Source organism: Centruroides vittatus, unplaced genomic scaffold (genome assembly GCF_030686945.1).
Source record: "Centruroides vittatus isolate TY-2023 unplaced genomic scaffold, ASM3068694v2 contig_8, whole genome shotgun sequence".
NCBI lineage: Eukaryota > Metazoa > Arthropoda > Arachnida > Scorpiones > Buthidae > Centruroides > Centruroides vittatus.
Genome location: NW_027122517.1, coordinates 1,441,916 through 1,463,967, shown reverse-complemented (window position 1 = coordinate 1,463,967; position 22,052 = coordinate 1,441,916). Strand labels below are relative to the sequence as shown.

The 22,052-nt window shown below is 40.8% G+C and overlaps 1 protein-coding gene across 1 annotated transcript in view; it reads left to right on the top strand.

Annotated features, from left to right (window-relative positions):
* Window positions 1-4,774: 4,774 nt before the first annotated feature.
* Window positions 4,775-22,052, top strand: part of LOC136982003 (chondroitin sulfate proteoglycan 4-like) — a 64,075-nt gene continuing 46,797 nt past the window's right edge. Inside the window, 1 exon segment of the mRNA XM_067278438.1 lies at window positions 4,775-4,993. Within this exon segment, the coding sequence (XP_067134539.1) occupies window positions 4,927-4,993 (67 nt within the window). The 5' untranslated portion in view covers window positions 4,775-4,926.

The window sequence follows — 22,052 nt, the reverse complement described above, 5'->3', positions numbered from 1 at the left end:
AGGATTCGCGAGAATTACGTTAAAGCGGTCTTTGGTTACGTAAAATGTGAATTTTTAATAAATTTCTACGACACACGCGCCTTAAATGTATTTTAAAATAAAGACAGATTTTCTGCGCTGGCTTCTTTATTAATTTCCATCGATCAAACTCGGAGACGATTACAAAAAGTAAATAATAATAATGGCGTGAATATTTGGTAAATGAAAACAGATACGAAGTGGGTGTGGTAACGGTTTGTCGTCGACTACGCTTTATCTAAATATTCTTCCAGAAATTCACCAAGTTACCCTATTATTACGGAATGAAATTCCAATTTTTCCGAAATTTTCGTGACACGGCATCGTCGGACGTCCGGGTGTGAGTACGACGGGTCCGGCCGCGGGGACCTCGTCTTTGGCTCCATCGTGGACCGAAAGAGCCTACGGTAAGTACGAAAAATGACCCTTGGCGTCTCGAGGTGGAAAGAGTTTTAAAATGTTCGCTGGAGTTTTCGAATTTTGCTTATTTCGCGTATTGTTTTTGCCGTTTGTATCGCAGCTGGCGAGATTTCGATATCTAATTAAATTGATTTATCGGAATAGAAAACCAAACAGTAACGGATTGCGGAGGAAGCGAGGCACAATTATACGAATGTATAAAGTTAAACTCGTCACTCGGAATAATTCGGATTTCCGTATCCTTTCGGGTATTAAGGAATGTTTTGCGGATTGCAATTATAGAAGACGGCAACGCTGGGAATTTATTTAAAGACGTCGGAGTTAATGCAATATTTAGAAACGAATCAGTTTGATAAAAACACGAATAAAGTAATTTTGTGTGAAATTGGTTCGGTAGAGAAAAGAATGCGGAAAATCGATGTAGGCGTTACAATGCCGACAACGCTCTAAAAATTTAATCTGCACGAAACGAAATAAAAAGTGTCGACGAGTGTAATTGTTCTTCGGTAATTAGACAGCTATAAACCAACAAAAGCGATGAAAACCGGAGAAAGAACAGCGAGGAAGCTAAATGACTTCAATTTTAACGATTACTTTGGCGAGTGTCGGTTTCTGCCTGCCCCTTGCCAAACGCGAAAGAAGGGTTTGTAAGAAACGTCGCCATTGGTCGAAAAGTTTAAAAAACACGAAATATGCTTGGATTTCTTTGTACTTACTAACAAAGGTAGCAAATTATGTATATATATATTGGTTCTTCGCGGAGGTTTCAATCGCTGCGGATTGCGCTGTATTCTCGAAATCCCGGGCCGAAGGCGATTTCGGATTCCTCGATACTAGAAACCGAGCGCGATTTCCATTATTATACGGCTCGAAAGAGACTGTTACAGAAATTCTGACATCGTAAGGTTCGTAATTTGGTATTAGAAACCTTAGAGCTGAAAATCCAGTCTGGATGAGCCAGTCATTAAGAAAACATTCCGTAACTGATAGTGTCGCGTAGGTTTCGGGAAATATTCCACGTCTTATTCCATCCGTTGAAGAATAAATGTTCCTTGCCGACTTTTCCTACCGAAGGATAAATCTCCTTCGACAGACGAAAATCTTAAAATGCGCTTTCTTCCTTGTTTCTAAGTATCTGCGAACATTTTAGAACTACCGAACCCTGGACTGTGCAGAATTTTTGCAACGTGTCGTACAAATATTATTAATTTTAAAGTAATAAAAGTGATATCCGCTAATTATAATTAATTTAATCTAAGAATGACTTTTGTTTACTTTACTCTGGCTCTGGAATTTGTTAAATTTCTCTCTCCTCTCCATCATCCGCCTCCGAGGATTAAAACAAACTTCTGGACGCCAACCGTTTGTATTGTAATACTTTCCATCGCACCCGATAATATCCATCGAAGATTTATAAATGAAAAGAATTTTTAATAATTTCGAGAGATATTTTCATTTATTCCTTATATAAATGAATTTAAATATTTTAAAGTGCGGACGAAATAGAATCGACGTAAAATTTACTTTTTGAGGAAAATCGGAACCGCGTTACTCGAAATAATTGCGAAATTCGAATTTCGTCAACGCTAGAATTTCCCTAGCGGCCGGTGGGATAGATCGACGTCGTTGGCAAAACAACCGGAAGATAAAGGCACTAACCGTTCGTTATAATTAGTGGAAGGAGAAGGAGAAAGGAAAAAGTGCAGACTTACAATAAACAACGGACAAACATCGGAATCGCATTATCGGTTGCACCCAAAATGCAAATATTCTCTTTCCCATTAACGCTAATTATGCGGATCAATCACCGACGGACTTAATTGTCGCAATAAACGAAACTCGTCCTCGTAATCCATTATTTTTAATTGAGAATGAAATTTTTATTTCGTTAGCAACCGAGCAACGGGAGAGTTTCGTCGGAACGATTGCCACGTCTTACGCCAACCGGCGGATAAATCCGATAGTGACTTTACGTCTTCCCCATCAAAATTAAACACTAAATTGGCATAAAATCTATAAATTCTTTTTAAATTTGCCGAAACACCCGTTAAACAATGTTTCCAAATTAATAACGAAAGGACGATCTCGCTTCATTAATCACTCCTCCGGTCTCAAAACGTCCGAAAGTAACCAATTACGGTCGAGTTCTATATTTAGTTACGACAGTAATAACCGAGTCTTAGACACTTAATTATCCGAGAAATTAATTCTTATGTCTGGAAAACGAATAATTATAACTATGTTTACGGTAGACCCCGCTTTTACCAACTAATTGATTCCCGACAAACCGTCGTTAAGCGAAACGTCGTAAGTCGAGCTCAAATTTTCCCCGAGTTTCCAGCGGTCAATCGAAGTTTTGTTGCCGGAAGCGTACCGTATCGAGGTGGCCAACGGGCGGAAAATTATAATAATTAAATTTAAGTCGGTCTACCGTATTTAATTCTTTAAAATTTCGGACCCACAAATAGAATTTAATCCGCGTCTGGCTGGGAAGACGTTTGTATTTGTAGAGGGAACTTGTTCCGTCTCTCGGTTATTGTATTTTCTTGGCTTTTATCTTTCGGTTGTTCAGATAAGCGAAGATACGGCGTAATGAAAATATATTCTAGAAAAACAATCTCGCGAAAGCGTTTCGAAAAACATTGAAAAGTTACGTAATAAATTTCAATACGGTGGCATTCCAGTATACAAAAGAGGTGTTCGATAAGCGACTTCTTTGTATAGTAAATAACGGTGTGGGTGTAGGGAGACCGAACACAATGCAAACGTACGTCGGGTGGATTTTTGCCCACTTGCTTTAAATTAACGCGCAGTACTCGATCGGGTTTCGTCCAATGGACGGGAGGGCGAGCCATTTGCCTACGAGTAATACGGCAGAAATTTGGTGGTGGATATCCAAAGGCGAAACCGGGAGAAAAGGAGGCAGAGAAATTGGCGATCGAATCCTTCGATCCCCTTCGAACGGGATCGATGACAAACGGATTTACCTTTGGGGTGGACCCGGAGAAAAATTATCGCCGACGACTCTCCAATGGCTATCGATTCTATCGAAGCGATTAATCTGAATTCTCATTCATTACCGGCGATACGTCGTCGTAAATCACCCCGATCGATGGCGGGAAAGGAGGGTCGCGCCGCTTATAAATGGCGTCCGACCCCTTTGGGTCATCCGACCGAGTAGTACGGGCGACTGCCGAGGAGGGAGCCATCCCCGCCTCGGGCCCATCGGGCGGAGCCGTTGTCAAAGAAGATTTGTCGACTCTTCTTCGACGTCATCGCTTTTTATTTGTGTCGAACGACGCGACTCGTCATCGAATTTTATACTCGGCTCCATGTCCAATCTCGCGGGACGGGGCGTAATTGAATTCACTTTATATAGAGTAAAGTTTACCTTAAATTCAATTTAAGTTATTATTTTCCGGATAAAATCCGAAACGAATCAAAAACAGAGACGAAAAAATAAAATTTTACGTATTTATTGGAATATAAAATAATAATTTTATTAAACGAAATTTTAAAAAATCGACTTTATTAATAGGCCAAATGGAAAAATCTTATTTTAATTTTAAAATTTCAGTCTGGATATTTTCTTTTATAAATACGATTGGAAATGGAAAGAAATCATCATCTTTTAACTTTTCCCATTAAAAATAATGATTTTTTCGACTTTCTCGATTTCATCGAAATAACTCGCTTATTCCATTAGACTCGAGTCCGGTTCCCGCCGTAAATCCCCCTTCCGCCTCTCGCTCCACCCGCGCATCTCTTTTCTTATCCCCTTTAATTAAAGGGCTTTTGTTAAGTAAATTTATAACCCAATTTATCCGGTAAACTCGCCGAAAATTACCTATTCGTCGTAATAACACCGAAACAATCGGTAAAAGAAACCGGTAAAAAGTATTAAACATTTTGCTACCAAAATTAGTTTTATTACGGGGGATAAAAATCGTCGGAGTATCCTTAATTGGCGTATAATACGAGGAAAACGTGCAAAAAGAAAGTAGCGGAGTCGACGGTACGTACCGTACAGTCCGTTACGCGCCGGCACCGCCAGCGTTACGTTTAGGAACGCCCGTGCCGTTACGTAACGTAAGCGAGAGAAGAACGGGAGAAAGGGTGGGAAAAAAGAGGGAGGAAGAAGGGGAGGGAGCGGCGTAAAAGAGAGAAGCGAATGTGACGAAGCGTTAAAACTGCTACTGCGGAAAGAGCCAAACAAATTAGAATAAGCGCCAAACAATAATTAGCCGCGCCGCAGATTCGTATTTAGGAAAGCGACGGGGAAGGGCGATCGATGCGGCCGGTTAGCCCGTCGAGTTTCGGTCGGAGGCCACCAGATGGCGCGGCGGCCGGTAAGAGACGGGTGGAAGCGGAGAGGCGCGTCGAGACGATCCGGGCTGCGGTTTAGAGTTACATATGAAAAGAGCCCAGCGAAAGTCGGTCGTTGTTCGGCGCACTTCTTGACAATAATGTGACCTGGAGGCGGCGAAGATGTTCGTCTTCGGCTTTTCACCGCTCCTTCTGGCCTTGGCCTGGACCGTCGGACCTTCGCACCCCGGTGAGTTCCACCTTCCTCCTTCTCGTCCTCCCGACAACTCTTGCCGGTCGTCGATCGGTCGGTCCGACCGACTTTGGCCCGCGTTCAATTCGGGGTGTCGCCTACACCCGTCTCGGACGCGGCATCTCCCCTTCCCTTTACCTTCCTCTCTCCCGCTCGTATCGTCCTCGCCCTTCCGGCCCGGCTCCCTCGTCTTACGAATTACGCGTATTATTTATCGTATTTGCCTTATCGAAAGCGCCGACGTTATTTATTCGCGCGTTTAATGTCTTTCGTCGGTGTTTACGGTAAACGACGTAGTTATCGCGCATTTGACTCGTTTACGTCCGAAAAGCCGGCCTTTTTGGCCCGACCGTCCGAAGAATCGCTTACCGAAACGGAACCGGTCCGTTCCGTTGCCGCAGTAACATTAATTTCGCCCGGTGGCCACTTCTGGCGTTGTTTAGCTCCAGATATTAATCTTTCGGAAGTTTGCCGATAAAATATCGAATTTACTTTTTAATAAATAGCGCGGTAAATTGTTTTTTCTCTTTCCTCTTCTCTCTTCTGGCCGAATCGTATCTGTCGCCGACACACTTTCCGTCGAAATTAGTCGCAGCCGCTTATTGAATTAAAGAGGTAATAACGTGGCGTCGCCCGTTCGAAAAATGAAAAACTTAAAAGTAAATGGAACGTGAAATATCCGAACGTTTTGACTTTTAGAAATTGTATTAGACGATTGTTTGCCTGTTAAAACGGCCGAAAGTATAAATAATTAATAATTTAATTAACGGGCTCGTTCCTATTTAAAATCGGTTTAAAAGGGCTTTTGAAATTGAAATTGACAGTTTTTTAACCCATCGATTTCAAAGCACGCGCGAAATTGATCATTTTTTAAAATTCAAACGTTTCGTTCGGAAACGCGTGTCCTTATTCGAGCGATTATTAAAAATACAACCGATTTGTGCAGAAGTCGAACGATCGATTTCCGCCTTTCTTAAAGGGGAATCGATTAAAAAAGGCGCGAGTCGCCTATTTAAAATACCGCGTTTTTCCTTTTGCCCGGGAAACTCCGTGTTTATCGACAAAACGTGTTTTTATTTTACGATTTTCGTAACTAATGCGAAAATAATTTCTTTGGTTTCGAGTCGCGATTAAAAGCCAGCGCAAAAAAGAGACTTTTATCGCTGTCGGTCGTCTATTTTTAAATATTGGAAAATTCGCGGCAGTCGCTTTAATGGATAAAGATGTAAAAATAGGATTTAGCACGTGTGGAAAGCGCCGGGCGCGATGTTATTATTTTTTGTCTCTTCTAATGTCAAAACGAGATTAACTTCTCGATATTTCCTTAGCCGTCGACCGTATTTTTAAGTATTAAGTCGGCGGCACACAAATCTCCCCGATTTTTCCCCACCGAATTAATTTTATTTCGATAATTGCCGACGGCTTCTTCTTCGTTTCTTCTATTTTCCGCTCTTTTAAAAATCCGTTTCTCCTTTTTTGACTCGGAGACGGTCGACGTGAGAGGATGCGGCGGAATCCGTCCGCGTGGGAGGAAGAAAATCATTTTATTAACCCGTTTTAAATCCGTTTTACCCGAAGGTAATTGATTTTATAAATGGAGGGAGGAAGATTCCGTGTAATTTTATTTCAACAAGTAGTTTGCCTTTTTTTCTCTCCCAATTTCCTGGCGTACGCGGCTTGTTTCTCCGATTCCTCTCTCTCTTCTACAAGATCATTACATGTCATCGCAACATGTAATACTTTTCTTTTTACTCCGCGTTTTTTGCTACATATTGTGGTGTATTTCTGCCGTAAAGCCTACTTTTTTCTGCTTATTTTATGGTTCGATTTTTCCTTCAAATATTTTCCTCGCCGCTTAGAAAAGCTATCGTCTCTCTGATCTTTTCATCCAACAGCTCCTAGTCTGACCCTAGACGAAATTTTTGAATGTCGTCGATATTTTTTAAAGAAATCTCCGGGATAAAAAGATATTCCCGCTCGCATTTAACGTTTTCGTTTACGCATTTTTAGCTTCCAATTTACTACGGAAAGAATTCGAATTTCGGAAGTCGGTAGGGCGGAAGGCACGAAATGAACTCCTCTTAATGCTCGTCCACCGTCGTCCTTCGACGATTTTAATTAGGTATCTTTCGGTCGCTTCCTCTGTTTATCTTACGAAAAAAGAGCTATTGTTTACGTTGCCAACGCTTAAAGTTAATAACCGTCGGGCCGTAATATTAATCCGGAATTAATATTATTAGCGTGTAACACACCTCGACTACAAAGAAAGGAGCGGCCACTGCCGTTTCCCCGTTAAGCTCGGCATCACTCGAATAACGAGATGCGCATTTAAGCTTCATAAATTTAATGGAGAAATCGTTCCCAAAATGAAATAATTACGATTGTCCGCACGACGTTAAAGCCGCGAAGATTCCGTCGTTGTCTTCTTCTTTCTCCTTCCTCCTTCCCCGGTGTTTATTAGTTTTTGTCGTCATTTCCCGTGTCCCCTTCGAATTAATTCGGATCTTATCGCCGCGTTAACCGGGTTCGCCGGCACTCGGACATTAATTGTGTCGATGTTAAGTGGGTCGTTTGCGAATTGAATGACTCGTCCGCTTCTGGCGTTTAACACTCGAATTGTCGACGTCGTTTCCGCTTACGTCGACAAAGAAGTCGTGGTTGTTTTGGGTGCGTTTGACGTGCATCGACCTCTCGGAAATCGTTTTTTTAGACTTCGCTCCGCCCAATTTTGGCGGTTGCGATGTTTACTCGAACGACTCCGATGAATCGTCTGCCAAATTTTCCTTTTTCGTAATTCGGTTCTCTGGCCGTATTTAAATTCTGACGGGAGAACAAATAGATCGAAGTCGGAAGAACGAGCCGGAGCTGCACTTTGCGAAAATTCTTTTCTTGTTTCGAAAGTTTTTTTTTCATTTTTACATAACATTTCACCTAGAGAATATGTTAAAGTGTTCGTTGTACTTTCCTGTTCTGCCACTTCCACTTTTGTTTTTCCTATCTTTATATACGCTTTATATAGATTGAGGGTTATTCGGTTATAAGAAAGAAAGAAAAAAGAGAATTGTCGTTTCTAGAGTCATTCTATGGGGAACTGCGGTTTAAACTAATACTTATTCATGGAAGATAAAACAATAACGATAAAATGTATTCTAAATCCGGAATAGCAATGACCTCGTGCAGAGATTAAACAAAAAAAATGTACTTGTTCACGGCTGTAAACAGAAACCTGGCGGTTTTATTTATTTTTAAACTGTTTAGAGGCAATTAATTTAGAAAATGAATGAAAATTCACTAGTTTATTTTAATAAGGAAAACATATTTTTGCCGGTAAACATAACTTTTTTCGTGTTCCCGGGCGGAATTTTTAATTAGTTTACTTTTTGTTTAAGCGATAAACGTGAAATATTTAAGAAAAATTCTAGTATAGAAATGACGTGTTTTAATTAATTACGAATTCAGAAATAAATAATTTTGTCACTCATTAATTAAATATTAGTCAAAGTGACAAACGAGCCAAATACAATTGCCGCGGTTAAGATAACATTAATCAGATTTTTGAAAAAAAAAAAAGTTTCTTTTCTCGTGGAAAATAAAGAACAAAAGTAGGAATTGCCAGTTAGATTTAACATCGTGTGTTTTAACGACGGCATCCAGTGTAATGACTTAACTCCGCACCGTCGATGACACTTCAGGGAGTGTTTTCGCGCATGTTAGCTTGGCAAGTCGATGTTCTTATCCCCATACTCTACCGACTCCACTCGTGTATACTCACAACCCATTGATTCTTTGCTTCTCTTTTCTCTATCGAAGCCGGAGCTAACGGGTCGTTTCTAGAATTCCTATTCTTCTTTTGCCGGAGCCGCCCGATAGAAGGAAAAGTTACATTTTTGTTACAGAAATGTCGTTAAAAATCGAGAACGAAACCGAGAACTGCCCGATCGATACGGGACGAGTGCTGTCATTGTGGTAAATAATTATAATATTCATCAATCATACACCCGATTGTACCAGCCGTTTCTTTATTTGATTAAATTAAAAGACGGCGAATGTTTTAAGATTTAATTTTCGGATTTTTATTAGAAAAATTGCGTACTTTTATATTTAAAAATAGCGAAAATTTCCTAAGCGTATCCCTTGTTTCCCGGGAGCTTCGGGAGATCGCTCCTTTGCCAATAGCGCAACGTACAATCGATCACTTAGCGGGATTATATTTTAAAACCTCCGCACAAAGGGGACATATTTTCATATTTTGCACCGAATTGGCGGTGACGAAAGGCGCCGGCCGACGGGAAATTTTAAAAGACGTTTCTCCCTCGGCCAGTCGAATTAAATGTAGTCGTAGTCGAAAATTCCGAAATTTTTGAAAAAGTTGGGCGTTAATAAAAGGCGAAGGCAAATTTAATCGTCGGAGAGAAATTCTCACAGACGATGCGAATTAAGAATTAGCGAATGTTGACGAACCGAATTCGATTTTCGGCGACTCCGCTCTTCCCCTCTTTTATCTGCGGCCATCTCTTCCGCTAAAAATACCCGGGCGATTTTTTGGAGATAATTTTAGCGATTTTTGCTTCTTTCCCGCTCGCGACTCTAGAAAAGGGAAGAAACCCCACGGTAGGAGGCTCGGATTTCGCCACGTCGCGCAGCCGAGACCGCATTACGGCGCGAGAGTCACTTAGGCCGTCGACGATTTCTCTGGCCGTGGCTTACTAACGAGAGTAACGCGCCGCGTGCATTCAAAATGGCGGAGGCCGCGCCATTTTTAAAGAGATGCGGGAGAACTCGTAGCCACTGCCGAGCGCGGATTGAGAGCCGCGGAAACGTCTTCATTTGTCGACAAAAAGCGGCGACGAGAGTTGATTGATGAGCGCAGTTTTGGCGGTGAAATATTATTCCGAAAGAAAGTGGTTGAGTAAAAGGACCGGTTGCGCCGGCGGCCAAATAAAATAATGGTCTTATTTTTTCTTCGGGGGGACACCCTCGTCATCTCCGTCTGCTATCGTTTCCAATCGCGCCGAAAGCGGGAAGGCAGAGAATGCTCAACCTACGCTTTCCCGGTCGTAGCGTATCTGCCATTGTTCCCGACCTCGTTTAGTCGACGACCTCGTCGTAGAGTGCCGGAAGACCGTCGAGTTACCGCGGAAGGTCGCGACCTACCGGTTGGGAAACGACGTCGAATGGTTTCGGCGTGTTGGGTAACGTTCCGAGAAGGGCCGCGCGACCGTCCCCACCTCTTATCTAGTTCCTCGCCTGCGGAGTAAAGATTTCTCTCGACTTTTCGACTCTCGGCCGTCGCCGGTTGCTCTTATCGCTTAAATTTCGTTTCCTTCCAAATTGTTTATTTTGGGCTCCGGTGTTGTCGTCGACGTCGTCGCTCGATCGATGACGTCGTCCGCAGTTGTTTACTCCGGATTAATTCCCTGCGGGTGCTCGGACCACCGCCGGAAATGACGTAGCGGCCCGCCATTGGTTAATTACCTGTTGGCTGCTAATTTCGTTATTTTCTACCCGAAAGGAACTACCGCGTCCATTTAAATCGAAGATATTGTCGGCGATATCGACATTTTGGGAATCTCTCCGCCCGGCCGAATTTAATTGGTGGGTTTTCTCCAGCCGTAACCTAAATCTTCTCCGAGTGTCGGGGTGGCCTCTCTCTCTCTCTTTTAAATGGGGTGATATTTTTGTCGGCGGTCTCTACGGAGTCGTTCTATCGCCCTAGAAACAAATTGCACTAGATGCGATGCTCCTCTCCTCGCAACGCGACGTTTCGATAATGACCCTTCACTCACTGACCTAATTTTTGCCGTGGCCGTAGCCACCGTAAATATCCGTTTATTCGTTATCTACTAATAAGTAGCGGTTAAGAAGTAGATGTTTTGCCTGCGATATTAATTGCCCTCGTATTCGCGAATATATAATGCTTTCGCGTTGATGGAGAAAGGAAGCGGAGAAATTCCTCCGACGTTTGACTTTTGCCTGTTAGACTCTACGGCCGCCACGTCGGTCGTGAGTAGGAGAGGAGGGGGTGAAAAGTAGCCAAAGTGTCGTAAACACTTCCTCCTCGTTCATATTTCATCGGCGCCCGGCCCCGTCGATCGATACGTTCCCCTCTCTCGTTTGAATAATGGACTAAATTCGGTTAGAAATGAAATACGATTCTAGTGCGACAGCCAATCCGTGATTTCTTCGTGACCGGGTCATTTCGCCCCCACCTCTCGCCAGAAAAATATCTTCTTCCTCGTTATCGCCCACCACTTTAACCGTTTACCGAACGACTCTATTCGATCCGGGGTTTTGTTTCCGGTTCGGACAATGGCCCAGCAGAAAAGTTGATTTGGAATTTAACTCGACCGCGACAGACGGACGTTCCCGACTTACATATTTGTGGGAATTCTTGAGGATTTTAAAGAAGAATGATGCGACCCGATTAAGATTCCTGTGGCTCGACGACGACTCCGATTTGAGAAAGAATTCCGACGTCTTCCTAACTAATTAAACTAGTAATTACTCGTTTGCCTTTTTCTGCTTTTTCGAATACCGGGCGATGGGCGCCGGTGCCCTTTTTATCGCGAGATTAGATCGAATGGCAGATGTGTCGTTTTCTGTATCTCTTATGTAAATGTGTAACGTGATTAAGGAAGATTTTGCTCGGCAGTTCGGGGAATAAATTCCAAAGGAAGATTTTTACATACGTCGACGTCCTGGCGAAATATTGTGGCATTAATGCAGCCGCTCCGCGTCGTCCGAACGTGTCGCTCGTCACGGATGGCTCCATTCCGAAACACCAGAAAAATGCGTGTTTTTGTAATTTCTCTCGTGCACCGCTCGAGTTTTTTCTTCCATTTCCGACATTTATTTGTATGTATACGCCAGTTTGTCGCATCATCTTTGTTCGCTTTGGATGGAAATGACGTTTGTTGACATCGTTTCCGCGCTTTGTTCGCTCGGCGATAAATTTCTTCGATAATAAACAATCGACTTTTGTCTCTCTCCGAATGGCATCATCTATTTTTAAGTAACGTGTTTATCATTTCTTTTGCCTTTTTAATAATGCATCTCGTCCCTCCAAATTCTTTTCGCCGATTCTAAATTAAAATCGATTAAGTATAGAACTTTATCGATTTATCGACGAGTTTAAAAATGTTGATCGAACGGCGCAACTCGCCTAAAATCCTATTTTTAGTTTCGACCCCGGAAAGTCGAGTAGAAAATGCATCCGGGGATTCTTCCCCTACTTTTGTATATATCGAATTTTTACCATTTCGTTAACTTATAAATACTAGAAGAAAACTAGCAAACAAAGTGCTCCGTCCACGGCACTCCGCTCCGCTTCGGCCTGGATAAAATATACACTTTGACGAATAATTGCACCGTGTCGACACTTTCTTCTTCGTTAAAATGACCGAAAAAGTGCGAAAGGTTCTCGTCCGAGTGCCGTCTCTGGCGAGAAGTTCGTGGGTAAGCCACTAACGCCAAAGGAGGATCTCTCTTAAACTAATTTATCACCTCGCCTCCGAGTAGATAAAAAGCTTACGATGTACTTATCGCTCCAAGTGTTTAATCTTAAACGTAAATGCCAACAAAATCTCCGTAAAGTGTTTATTAATTTTTGTCTCGACGTTTTGAGGAGCTGTCGAGTCGGTCACGTCACGCGAGTTAATTACGGGTATATATATATATAGAATTCCGCGTGACGTATGGTCGAATGGAGTCGAGCATTTAAATAACTATCGGACGTCGCGTGAGGCCTGGTGCGGGTTTCGTCTCTTATCGTTTCATCTTTAACGTAACGTTAATAAATACGATAAATTTAGCCGCGTTAAATGTTAAATACGTCATAAAATTTGGTTTTTTCGGGCGATATTTTGACGTAGATCACTTTTAATAGTCAATCTTTCTCCGGAAATTAGGTCTAATGCGGTTTTTCTCCACAAATAAATTGGTTTTGTCTCGAGTCGTTCTCCATCCAAGGACAACGTCAATCCAACTAAACGTTTCCCGCAAACTGAAAACAGTCCAGAAATTACTAAAAGTTTCTGTCTTATTTTATTTTTTTATTAAAGAGTGAGGAACGTTTTTTCTTGTTTCTCGTCGAGAACACGGAACAAAGCAACGAGAGCAGTTTTTCGTTTCTCGCAAAAAAGGAAACGTGCAATCGATCGTGCAATAACTGCAACGATTCATTTCTAGATACAAAATTACCTTTATCCGAGCATTAAAAATAGCGGTGTTTGGTGTGGAACAAAGCTTGTATTTTTGCGCTTCCTGCTTTGTGCAAATTTTATTTTAATATTGCAAAAGTTTCGAAAGACGGAGAATTAAATTTTTGCACTTTTTTCTATACTTTTCAATTTTTTCCATACAATTTATAATTTATTTTTGCTGCGGTTCTATTGGACGAGAGCTCAATATTTGCACCGGACGGCCGTAGCCGAAATAAATCGAATAAAATTGTAATTTTTGAATTTTTTACTTGCGACCGATCCTAAATAAAATGTGATTAAAATAGGAAAAAAAATCAATACGAAAATCATCGGAGAAATTTTATTGCCGCTTTTACAATATTTTCGAATTTAAATTGATGCAAGAATACATTTAAGACCGGATGGCGAGATCTCGACGTCTAGATACGAGATCTCGGTTTTTTCCGACTAGCCCTCTGGTGGCCGAGGCAAATTTATTTCCAGTAGATTCGTCATTTTCTTTAATTCGAAAATCGTAAAGGACTACGTCGCTGCGTTGCGTCAGAGAACGTTCTTTTTTATTGTTACGCATCCGAGTAGTAGTTCTTTATCCGAAATTCGGAGTTTCCGATAAACTTTCCACTTCACAATTCGCCTAATGAAATGCTTTTTCTTACTTTCGCAAATGGATGCCGGAGCTGTCTTTTGTATTTTTTGTGTTTTTTCTCGTTATAAAATTCGATCCTCTTATGAAATCTTACTTTTCTTAAGCTCTCTACCTGCCAGCTAATTTTATTTACTCGGTTTTACTCCGGGTTTCGTTGGGCGAGGACATTTCTTTTGCCAGGAACTTAAAGAAATTAGTCATTGCTGTGTTCGGGCAGCACAAAAAAGTCTATTTGAAAAGAGTCTTTGATCGGAAGATGGGGAAATGCGGGAGTAATATTTTAGCCAGAAATGAGAGTTGTTTTCTCTCGCAACTCGGACCAAATCGCAATAAATGGAACAATAGGAAATTGTCGAAGTCGTAAATGCAATTTTAACGTTCTCGCCGGGAGGAGAAATATTTTGGATGTCGAAAGAGGAGCGCGCGCTTTTGTCCTTCACTCCCCCTTTGCTGAATGCCACCTTTTTCCTCCTCCTCGGTCCGGACACTCGGCTTTGTGGCGGCTCAATAATCCGCTTTGTGACCGCGGAAGCCCTCTCCGGATGCCACGGTTTCTCTTCCACATACAATTAACGCCACCCACAATGCCAAAAATTTCCTCCCGACAAATAGCTTTTGCCTTATCTTTCGTCCTTTCACCTTGGTTCTGATAGAAGTGCGATCTATTCCTTACCTTAGCATTCGGGTAACAAAGCGCTTTTGATCGGAAGATGGCGGGCGATGACGATGCAAACCGAATCTGTTCCGTAATTCTTTAACATAAAATCGCAACATTCGGTTATCTTCTGTTGGTCTAGCTGCTAGACCAACAGAAGATCTCTGTTAGAACAAATAGGAAATGCGAGACTCCAGCAGTTCCTATTTATTCTAACGGTGAAAGCGTTTAAAGAATTTATCATTATTTAGCGAAACATTCCGTGGTTTTCTTTATTACTATCGCTGTGCGAGTGTTCTGGCCTCGTTTTCTATCCGATGACGCCAATTTTTCCAACGTCAGAATCTCCGTTTTTCGTCTTCCATCTTTGTTTTCATCTAATCAAAACGGAGTTTCGGTAGGGTTGTTTATAATAAATTATTTGTAATACGTGGAACTGTATTGAAATTAAAGAAATATATCGTGAAAATTACGGATAAATATGCAGAAAACGCGCCGTTTGTTTCATAGATTCTTGGCCGTATTTCGACGAGTAATATGCGTTTCCAAGCTGCACAATAGGAAAGATGTAACGCGCAATTACACAACTTGATAGGATAGTTGTAAGAACAACCTCCTTTCGCGTTCGAAAGAGGGTTCGAAGACGTCACACAAGCCAAAACACTCGAACCAATGACAACCGAACACGGTAGGGGAGGGGAGTCGTTTCGTGTCGCGACGTCCGGGTAAACACCCCCGAACTCGGCAACTTTTCGGAATTGAGAAGAGTTTGCAAGCTCCTTCCGTCCACAATTTTTTTATTAAAATATCCGACTTTTCCCGCTGGCGAGAGGAGAAAATTACCACCCTTACGAAAATTAACGCTTTTAAAACGTCTAGCCCAGACGGGAAGACCACTTATCGAGTTTGGAGGCGACTAAAACGCTTTTTTTTATATCTCGACAGAGATAAGAATGAAAAATGGTTGCATTACCTTCTCCAGAAACTCGAATGACTGTTTAAATAACCCCGAGAGAAATACGGGAAGTCGACATTTTTTATGCAAGAGGTTAGCAATAATACACTTAAGTCAATCTAGACGTGTGTGGTAACAAATGCGCAGTAAAACAGTTTTGAATTGTAATTAATCGTTATATTAATAGGCTTTTTATACCGTTGCCCGTAAGTCTGTCGCATTGTCTGTAAGGAAGTTCTTTTTAAAGTTTATCGAAGTTAAATGCATGAAATATTCAAGATATATCGTGTTCTGTTAGAACACGAAATATTTTGAACAATAAGGGTAAACACGTGGCTAATTTTCTTTAGAGTTATTTCTCTTTGAAGTGCATAAACTCCGCATGAAATCGATTGGGCAGGAATTTTGGAATTTATGCGCTATTTATACTGATACGACGCGCTATAAAATACGAATTTGGTTATTGTGAAAACGGAGCCAATTTACGATATTCGTATTGACATAAATCCAAGAAATCTGTTTTATTACGTACTTCGCACCCTTTCTAGTAGTGTGACGCAAATAAAGTAGTGAAGAGTTTTCCCAGAAACGTCATTGTTTCTCCGACTCAAAACTACAAACACGAGAAACGTGACACTGTACTTTTCGAAAATTACTCCGATATTTTTCGGAATAAAAACAGGATATTTTACGTCAATAATGATATCTGTCTGGAGACACTTTTCTGTGTTTCGTCAGGATATACGTCACGCGTAACAAAGCGTTTCTCGTTCTGTTCTCTTTGCCATACCGATTTAAACTGATTTGGTTGATAACGCGGTTCTAGAATGTAATTACATTCAATTTTTTTTATGTATGCTTAGTTATTTACTGATGTATTCATCTAATTAAATATTCGCGTTACTCGCGTCATTATTAAACGTGCCGTATTTCTCCATTAATGAGTTTCTTCTTTCTTACGTGATACTTAAAGCCACAGTCACGCGAGTAACTTTTTTACCTCCGACTGACAAAATAATAAAACGTTGGAGTAGGAAATTTATCTGCGTGTTGCCATCTCTTAAGGTTTTCTTCTCGGAAAAGCGGAGAAAATCCTCTTCCTACAAGAAAATAAAAATTGATAAAAATGGCCGACATAGAAGACCATTTCGTGCTCGTTGTTGGGCCAGAACATTTATGAAATTCCTGAAAGAAAAAAAAGAAATGAAGTATATTACATGTCTAATGATGACACACTATCGCTTTCTAGCCAATTTTGTTCGGCAGTTATCGGTAAAAAAAAATAATAAAAGAAAAATTCGATCGACAACGTCATCGATGCACTCAGCTTCCATTTCCAAAAATCTATTTTTGTAGAAAGCGAGTGTCAGTTGAAGAAAAAATGCATTTTTGACACATTGTAAACAGTATGTAAGGATGATATAAATCTAATACTTATAAAAAATGACTCTAGAGGCGACTTATCTCGTCACGTTATCGAGATAGAATCCAGCAGTTAATGTTCACCCCTAGACGCTATATTGTTAATGCGAAATCTAACATTTGTGACGAAACCACACCCAAAAAACTTATTTATATATTGTTTCTTCAAAATTTAGCGAAATTGCTTACAATATCCTATAAGCTGTGCTCTTCCTCGTAATACAAAATTGTTCTCTTATACTGTAACGAGAGGTAACGCGTTTTTAAGTGTTACGTGTTCTAATTTTTGTGACCGTATATAAAAAAAAGCTCTTTAGATGTAATTGGATAAATGCGTGGTAACACGAAGAGGGAGGTTTCTCGTCTTCAAAACGTTAGTCGATACTAAAATACGCGTTAACGTGTCAAGCGAGGATAAACAAGAGCGTTTATGTATTTAGCGCGTGGCCATACTCGAACTTCTCCATAAAAATATATTAAACTTTTCTGATTTCTAAAGTTATAAAAAGCCGAAAACTGTTAAAATCTAGAAAGTAATTAACTTAAACGTTTTCCCTCCGCGTTAAGCGTTTTATTCCAATTCTTCCACCAAACGGCAACGTTCCGTACCGACATTTATCGCCACGTTTGCACTATTGGCGATTTACGCGCGGCGGAAAGCGAGAAGAGGGTGGCCCTCTTCTACCCGGGAATGTTAATCGTCCGACAGATGGCGCTACCTCTTATCTCCGCCTAATGGATGGCGGTCGGGTGAGAGCGAAAGGTCGACGTTCCCGTCATCCTCCTCTAAAAAGAAATTTGCTTCCCGGTTCGCTTCGAATCCGATGACTCGACCCGATCCCGACGGCCGACGTTCGAAATACGTCACGGCCGTAGACCCGCCCTATCCGCCCACGTAACTCAAATTTATGGAGATAAGTAGAGTTGTCATTCTTCTAAACGGGGAATTAAGATAACGTAATATCTAGTCGCGTGTTTTGACTTTTGAGAAAGTTTCTGTGGGAAAGATATTTGCGTTAAGTCTCTGGACGTCAACTTCGTTTTAGATCCGTTCCAATGCGCTTCTCATTTCTTTGACTCGATAATTTCTAAATTTAATTGCTAGAACTTAACGTAATCGATTTAAATTCGACTTTAACGGACGAGCTCCAAAGCCGAAAACGATTAGCCAATTACCGAGAATGGAAAATTTGATTGGCTAATTTAAATCTTGAGCGCAGAAATTTAAATTTTATTCCAATAATTGCGCATTGTTGTCGTGGTACGAAATGTCGCATCTTCCAGAATTTCCCGTTTGAAATTTAAAATTCAGACTAGTCAGTGACGGAATTTCCCATTATTGTCGCTCGGCGTGTTTCTGACGTCATCATCGGAAGGCGTCCTTCGAACGGTTTTTCGAAGGACGAAGGACGACGATCGGCTTGTCTGCATACTTTGCTCTCCCGAATGCCAATCGATGAGCGAATCTTTCCTCGAGCGGATCGCTTACTTCGTCCGGGTAATGCCGAATTTTGGAGATTTTTCTTGGAATTTCCCTCTAACCTACGCGTTAAATTCCTTGCCACGATTTGTAAAACGATCCGAGTCACGCACGAAGTTTGCCTGGTCGTCGACTTCATCCTAAGTGTTGCCAGTTTTGACGCGCTCATTGTTTTATGGAGAAATTCGCCGAGTTCATTAACAAAGAACCACTTCCTCGAAGCAGAAAGAAAGGGAGGGCTGAAAGAGGGACACTCGCCCTCTGTCGGAAAACATCGAAAATAAGGGAATTATTCCGTTCAACCGATTATATTAGATTTTTCTTAATAAAAACTTTCCACATTCTTTATTCCAGTAAAAGAATTTTCAATAAATTTCCTTTACCTGGAATCGATAGTGTATCAGCTACCAGCGTGGCATGTAACCTTTAAAGCCGTCTTGTTCAAACTTAAATCTTGACTCGGCAGACATTCGCCAGATGATTCTTAAACGTGTTACCCGGTAGAATATTTGTTCGTCACCAAAATGGATTTAAATAAATATAGAATCGTGTAAATGCCGTTAAAGTCCACTCGGCACGAACATCTTCTAGTGCCACCAGGCTGAAAAATGAACCAGAAGTATGCCAAGTGTCGAAATATCCAAAACTAGAGACAGATTTATCGAGATTTTCATTGCGGAAAGGTGACCGATTTGTTTTACCCCTTTCGTTTGAAACTATTGTAGTGGATCCGCATTCGGGAAATGAAATCGGAGGAGTTTCTTCTACTTTTTTCGCCGGAGAATCGATATTCAGATTTATTCTAAGTTGAATGCGGAGCGGGAAGACGAAGAGCAAGACGGATGATGCTCTCGGATCCTCGTCCGAAATTTTTACGGCTGATGGATGACTGCCACCTCTCCGACCGGAATTAGCTTTTTAGTTAAATAAACTATCGATTTCTCTTTCGAGACAACTTCCCTATTTTTCTCGGGATTTGTCACCCATCTTCATCCTACAACATCGAAACAAGCAATGTTCTCGCCTGCTTCCTTCCCCCGGTGTGAGGTGATTGGGATTCTAACGCTTTCTCGCCGTTCAGATTGTTTGCATTTTTAAATATCTTCGAAATTTCGCCCGGATTGGATCAAAATGCAATGTGTTAAAGGTGGACCGAATGTTCGGATGCAATTACACCAGAATGTTGACTGGATTCTCGCGCATTTTATCCGCATAATCTTTGAGAAGTATTACTAACGGAATCTGAAAATTCGTAGTATGATTAATTCTTTAAAAGATTCAAGTTTTTGACTGGTTATTTAAACATTCTTCTACTATCTGCGGTTTGTGTAGTGAACTGGAGAAAGCGTTTCTAATTGTTTAAAGCATTTAGAGACAGAAACAGAAGTTTCTTATAATGTCGGAGAGACGTCGGGTGGCGTTTATCTGACACGAGTCCATATCCGGTAGATGCACCATATGTCGCGCGGCTCTTATAATCAAAGCTTTTGTCCGAGTGGAGAAAAGAAGCCGATCCCTTCCACGCCAGAGAAGAGGGAACCGGCTTAATGGACCGATTCGATACCCTCTTTAAAGCGCTGTGGCCGGTCGTTCTCGAATAAATTGACTAAAAAATGAACTTTATAATTTGCAAAAATCGTAAAACTTAATGTTAGGAGAAGGACGTATCCGAATATTAAAGGCTATAATTAAGTTATTTATTAAACGTCCACCCTCCTATTTTCGGTAAGTTGAAGTAGTAGAAAATTTAACGATTATTATAATAATGCCATTAAAATATTGTAAATGAATCCATTTAGGTTGTTTCTGTCATTAAGTTCGGTTTAAACATCGTAAACATGCAAATTGTAGCTCGCGATATCATTAGAACGTGGCTCGTTTTGACCTTTTCGTCATCGACCGAAAAAGAGAATGGCTGCGAATGTCGGGAAATTACTCGTAAAAAAAAAAAAAAATTGTTAAATTCCGTCTAATCTGTCAAAGATCCGCGGCGCCAAAGAATTTCCTTTTTTCCCTCGTATTATACAAAGTGATCCTCGTAAGGAAGTTAATGATGGAAAAATCAAGATGTCCGATACCAGGGACGAAGAGGGGAAGGAAGACGATCGACGGCGGAAGAAATTCTACTCCCGGAGACACGAGAAAAATTATAATGGAAAGCTGGCGAGACAAAAGTAGAGGGAAAGAGTGGAAGAAAATGATATATGCCGTACAGAAAATATGGCTCTTGTGCCGGATGAAATGTGGATTTTCCCGAAGTGTTTCGCACTCTTTCGTCTTTATTTTTCATTTTTATTAATACTATCCGCGAATGAGCCGTCTGCCAGTGTACTTTTAACTACTTCCTTTCTTTTCTAAAATATGCAACCGAAATTAATATCGTCCGTCATACGAGTTGTAAGGCAGTGTTAATTGCATAATTTATATTTAAAACTAAATCCGTCGATAACCTTTTTAATTATAAAATTATTCATTAATTTGAAGTCCGTATTGTTTTAATTCTGTTTTCTCTGTTACAAAATATTAAATGGCCGAAGAAACAATACTTTGTATAATCTTAAAGGACGTATTGTTTTGCGTAAAGACGGCAGAAACGTGGCGAGGAAAACGTAACTTAATTTCTGAATTTTCAAATTTTCAGTTCTTTCGGCTTTCGAGAAATTTTGTGAACAGACGAAAGAAATTAACGAGAAAGTTATTTTTTATGGCTAAAAAAGTCCAGCTTTGACTTTTCTCACTCAACTACTCTTTATCGGAATATAAAAACTCGGCGAAGAGAATTATCCAGAAAAAAAATTCTTTTCATTAAGAAAATGATTAGAGAAGCTGCAAAAAGTGTAGAAGAGGGTTTTATTCGATTTCGTCGTTGTGTGCGAGTTGAAAGAGGAGATAGAAAAACGGTTCATAGCCACAAGTGGAATTCTTTTCTGCAGATAAGATTTGCCCGAAGAAATTTCTTTTTTCCTTCGAGTCTCTGGCAAAACAAGATGGCGCCGACTTTTTCCTTCGAAAAAAAAATAAATGGTAAAATAATAGAAATAAACGGCGCGAGCGATAGATTACCTAACTTTTAATTTATAATCGTCCTTATAACGATTTTGCGCAGCGCTTTTCATTCTCCTAGCGGCGGGGCCCCGAAGACTAGTTTTTTCTTCGTCGGAGTATTCAAACTATGTCGACGTGGCCTTCGATTCGAGGGTATTTTATGCGGAAGAAACTATTACACGCTAAAATGATGTAATGCGATTTACAGTAGATGCTTCCGGAGAATTTTGCTTAAAAGAGTTTCTTTCTCGCCATCTTCGACCGGGCGCTAATGGACAATTTCTTTTTTTCTTAAATGTAATTCCTACTCCAACCTCGTTAAACGTAATTATTTTCGATGAAAACCTTTTCTGCCATCCAATGACTTTTTCACTAAATCGCGAGTTAGCGGAATACTTTAAAATGGTCGTTGCTATCCACCTTCTTTTTTGTGTAGAAACCTTCCATTTTCTCTTCATTTCCAGTTCCCGAGTACTTATCTTTACAACGCGATTTCGATCGCGATATTTATAGACTTATTTCATAATTGCCAAGCTTCTAATGAAACTCGATTTTCGTTCACGTTTACTGATAGTTTTTAACATTTAATCGTTACAAAATTTTCCGCTTTTGGCCTAGTTTCTCCTTCCTTAGGATCTAACGGTAAATGGGA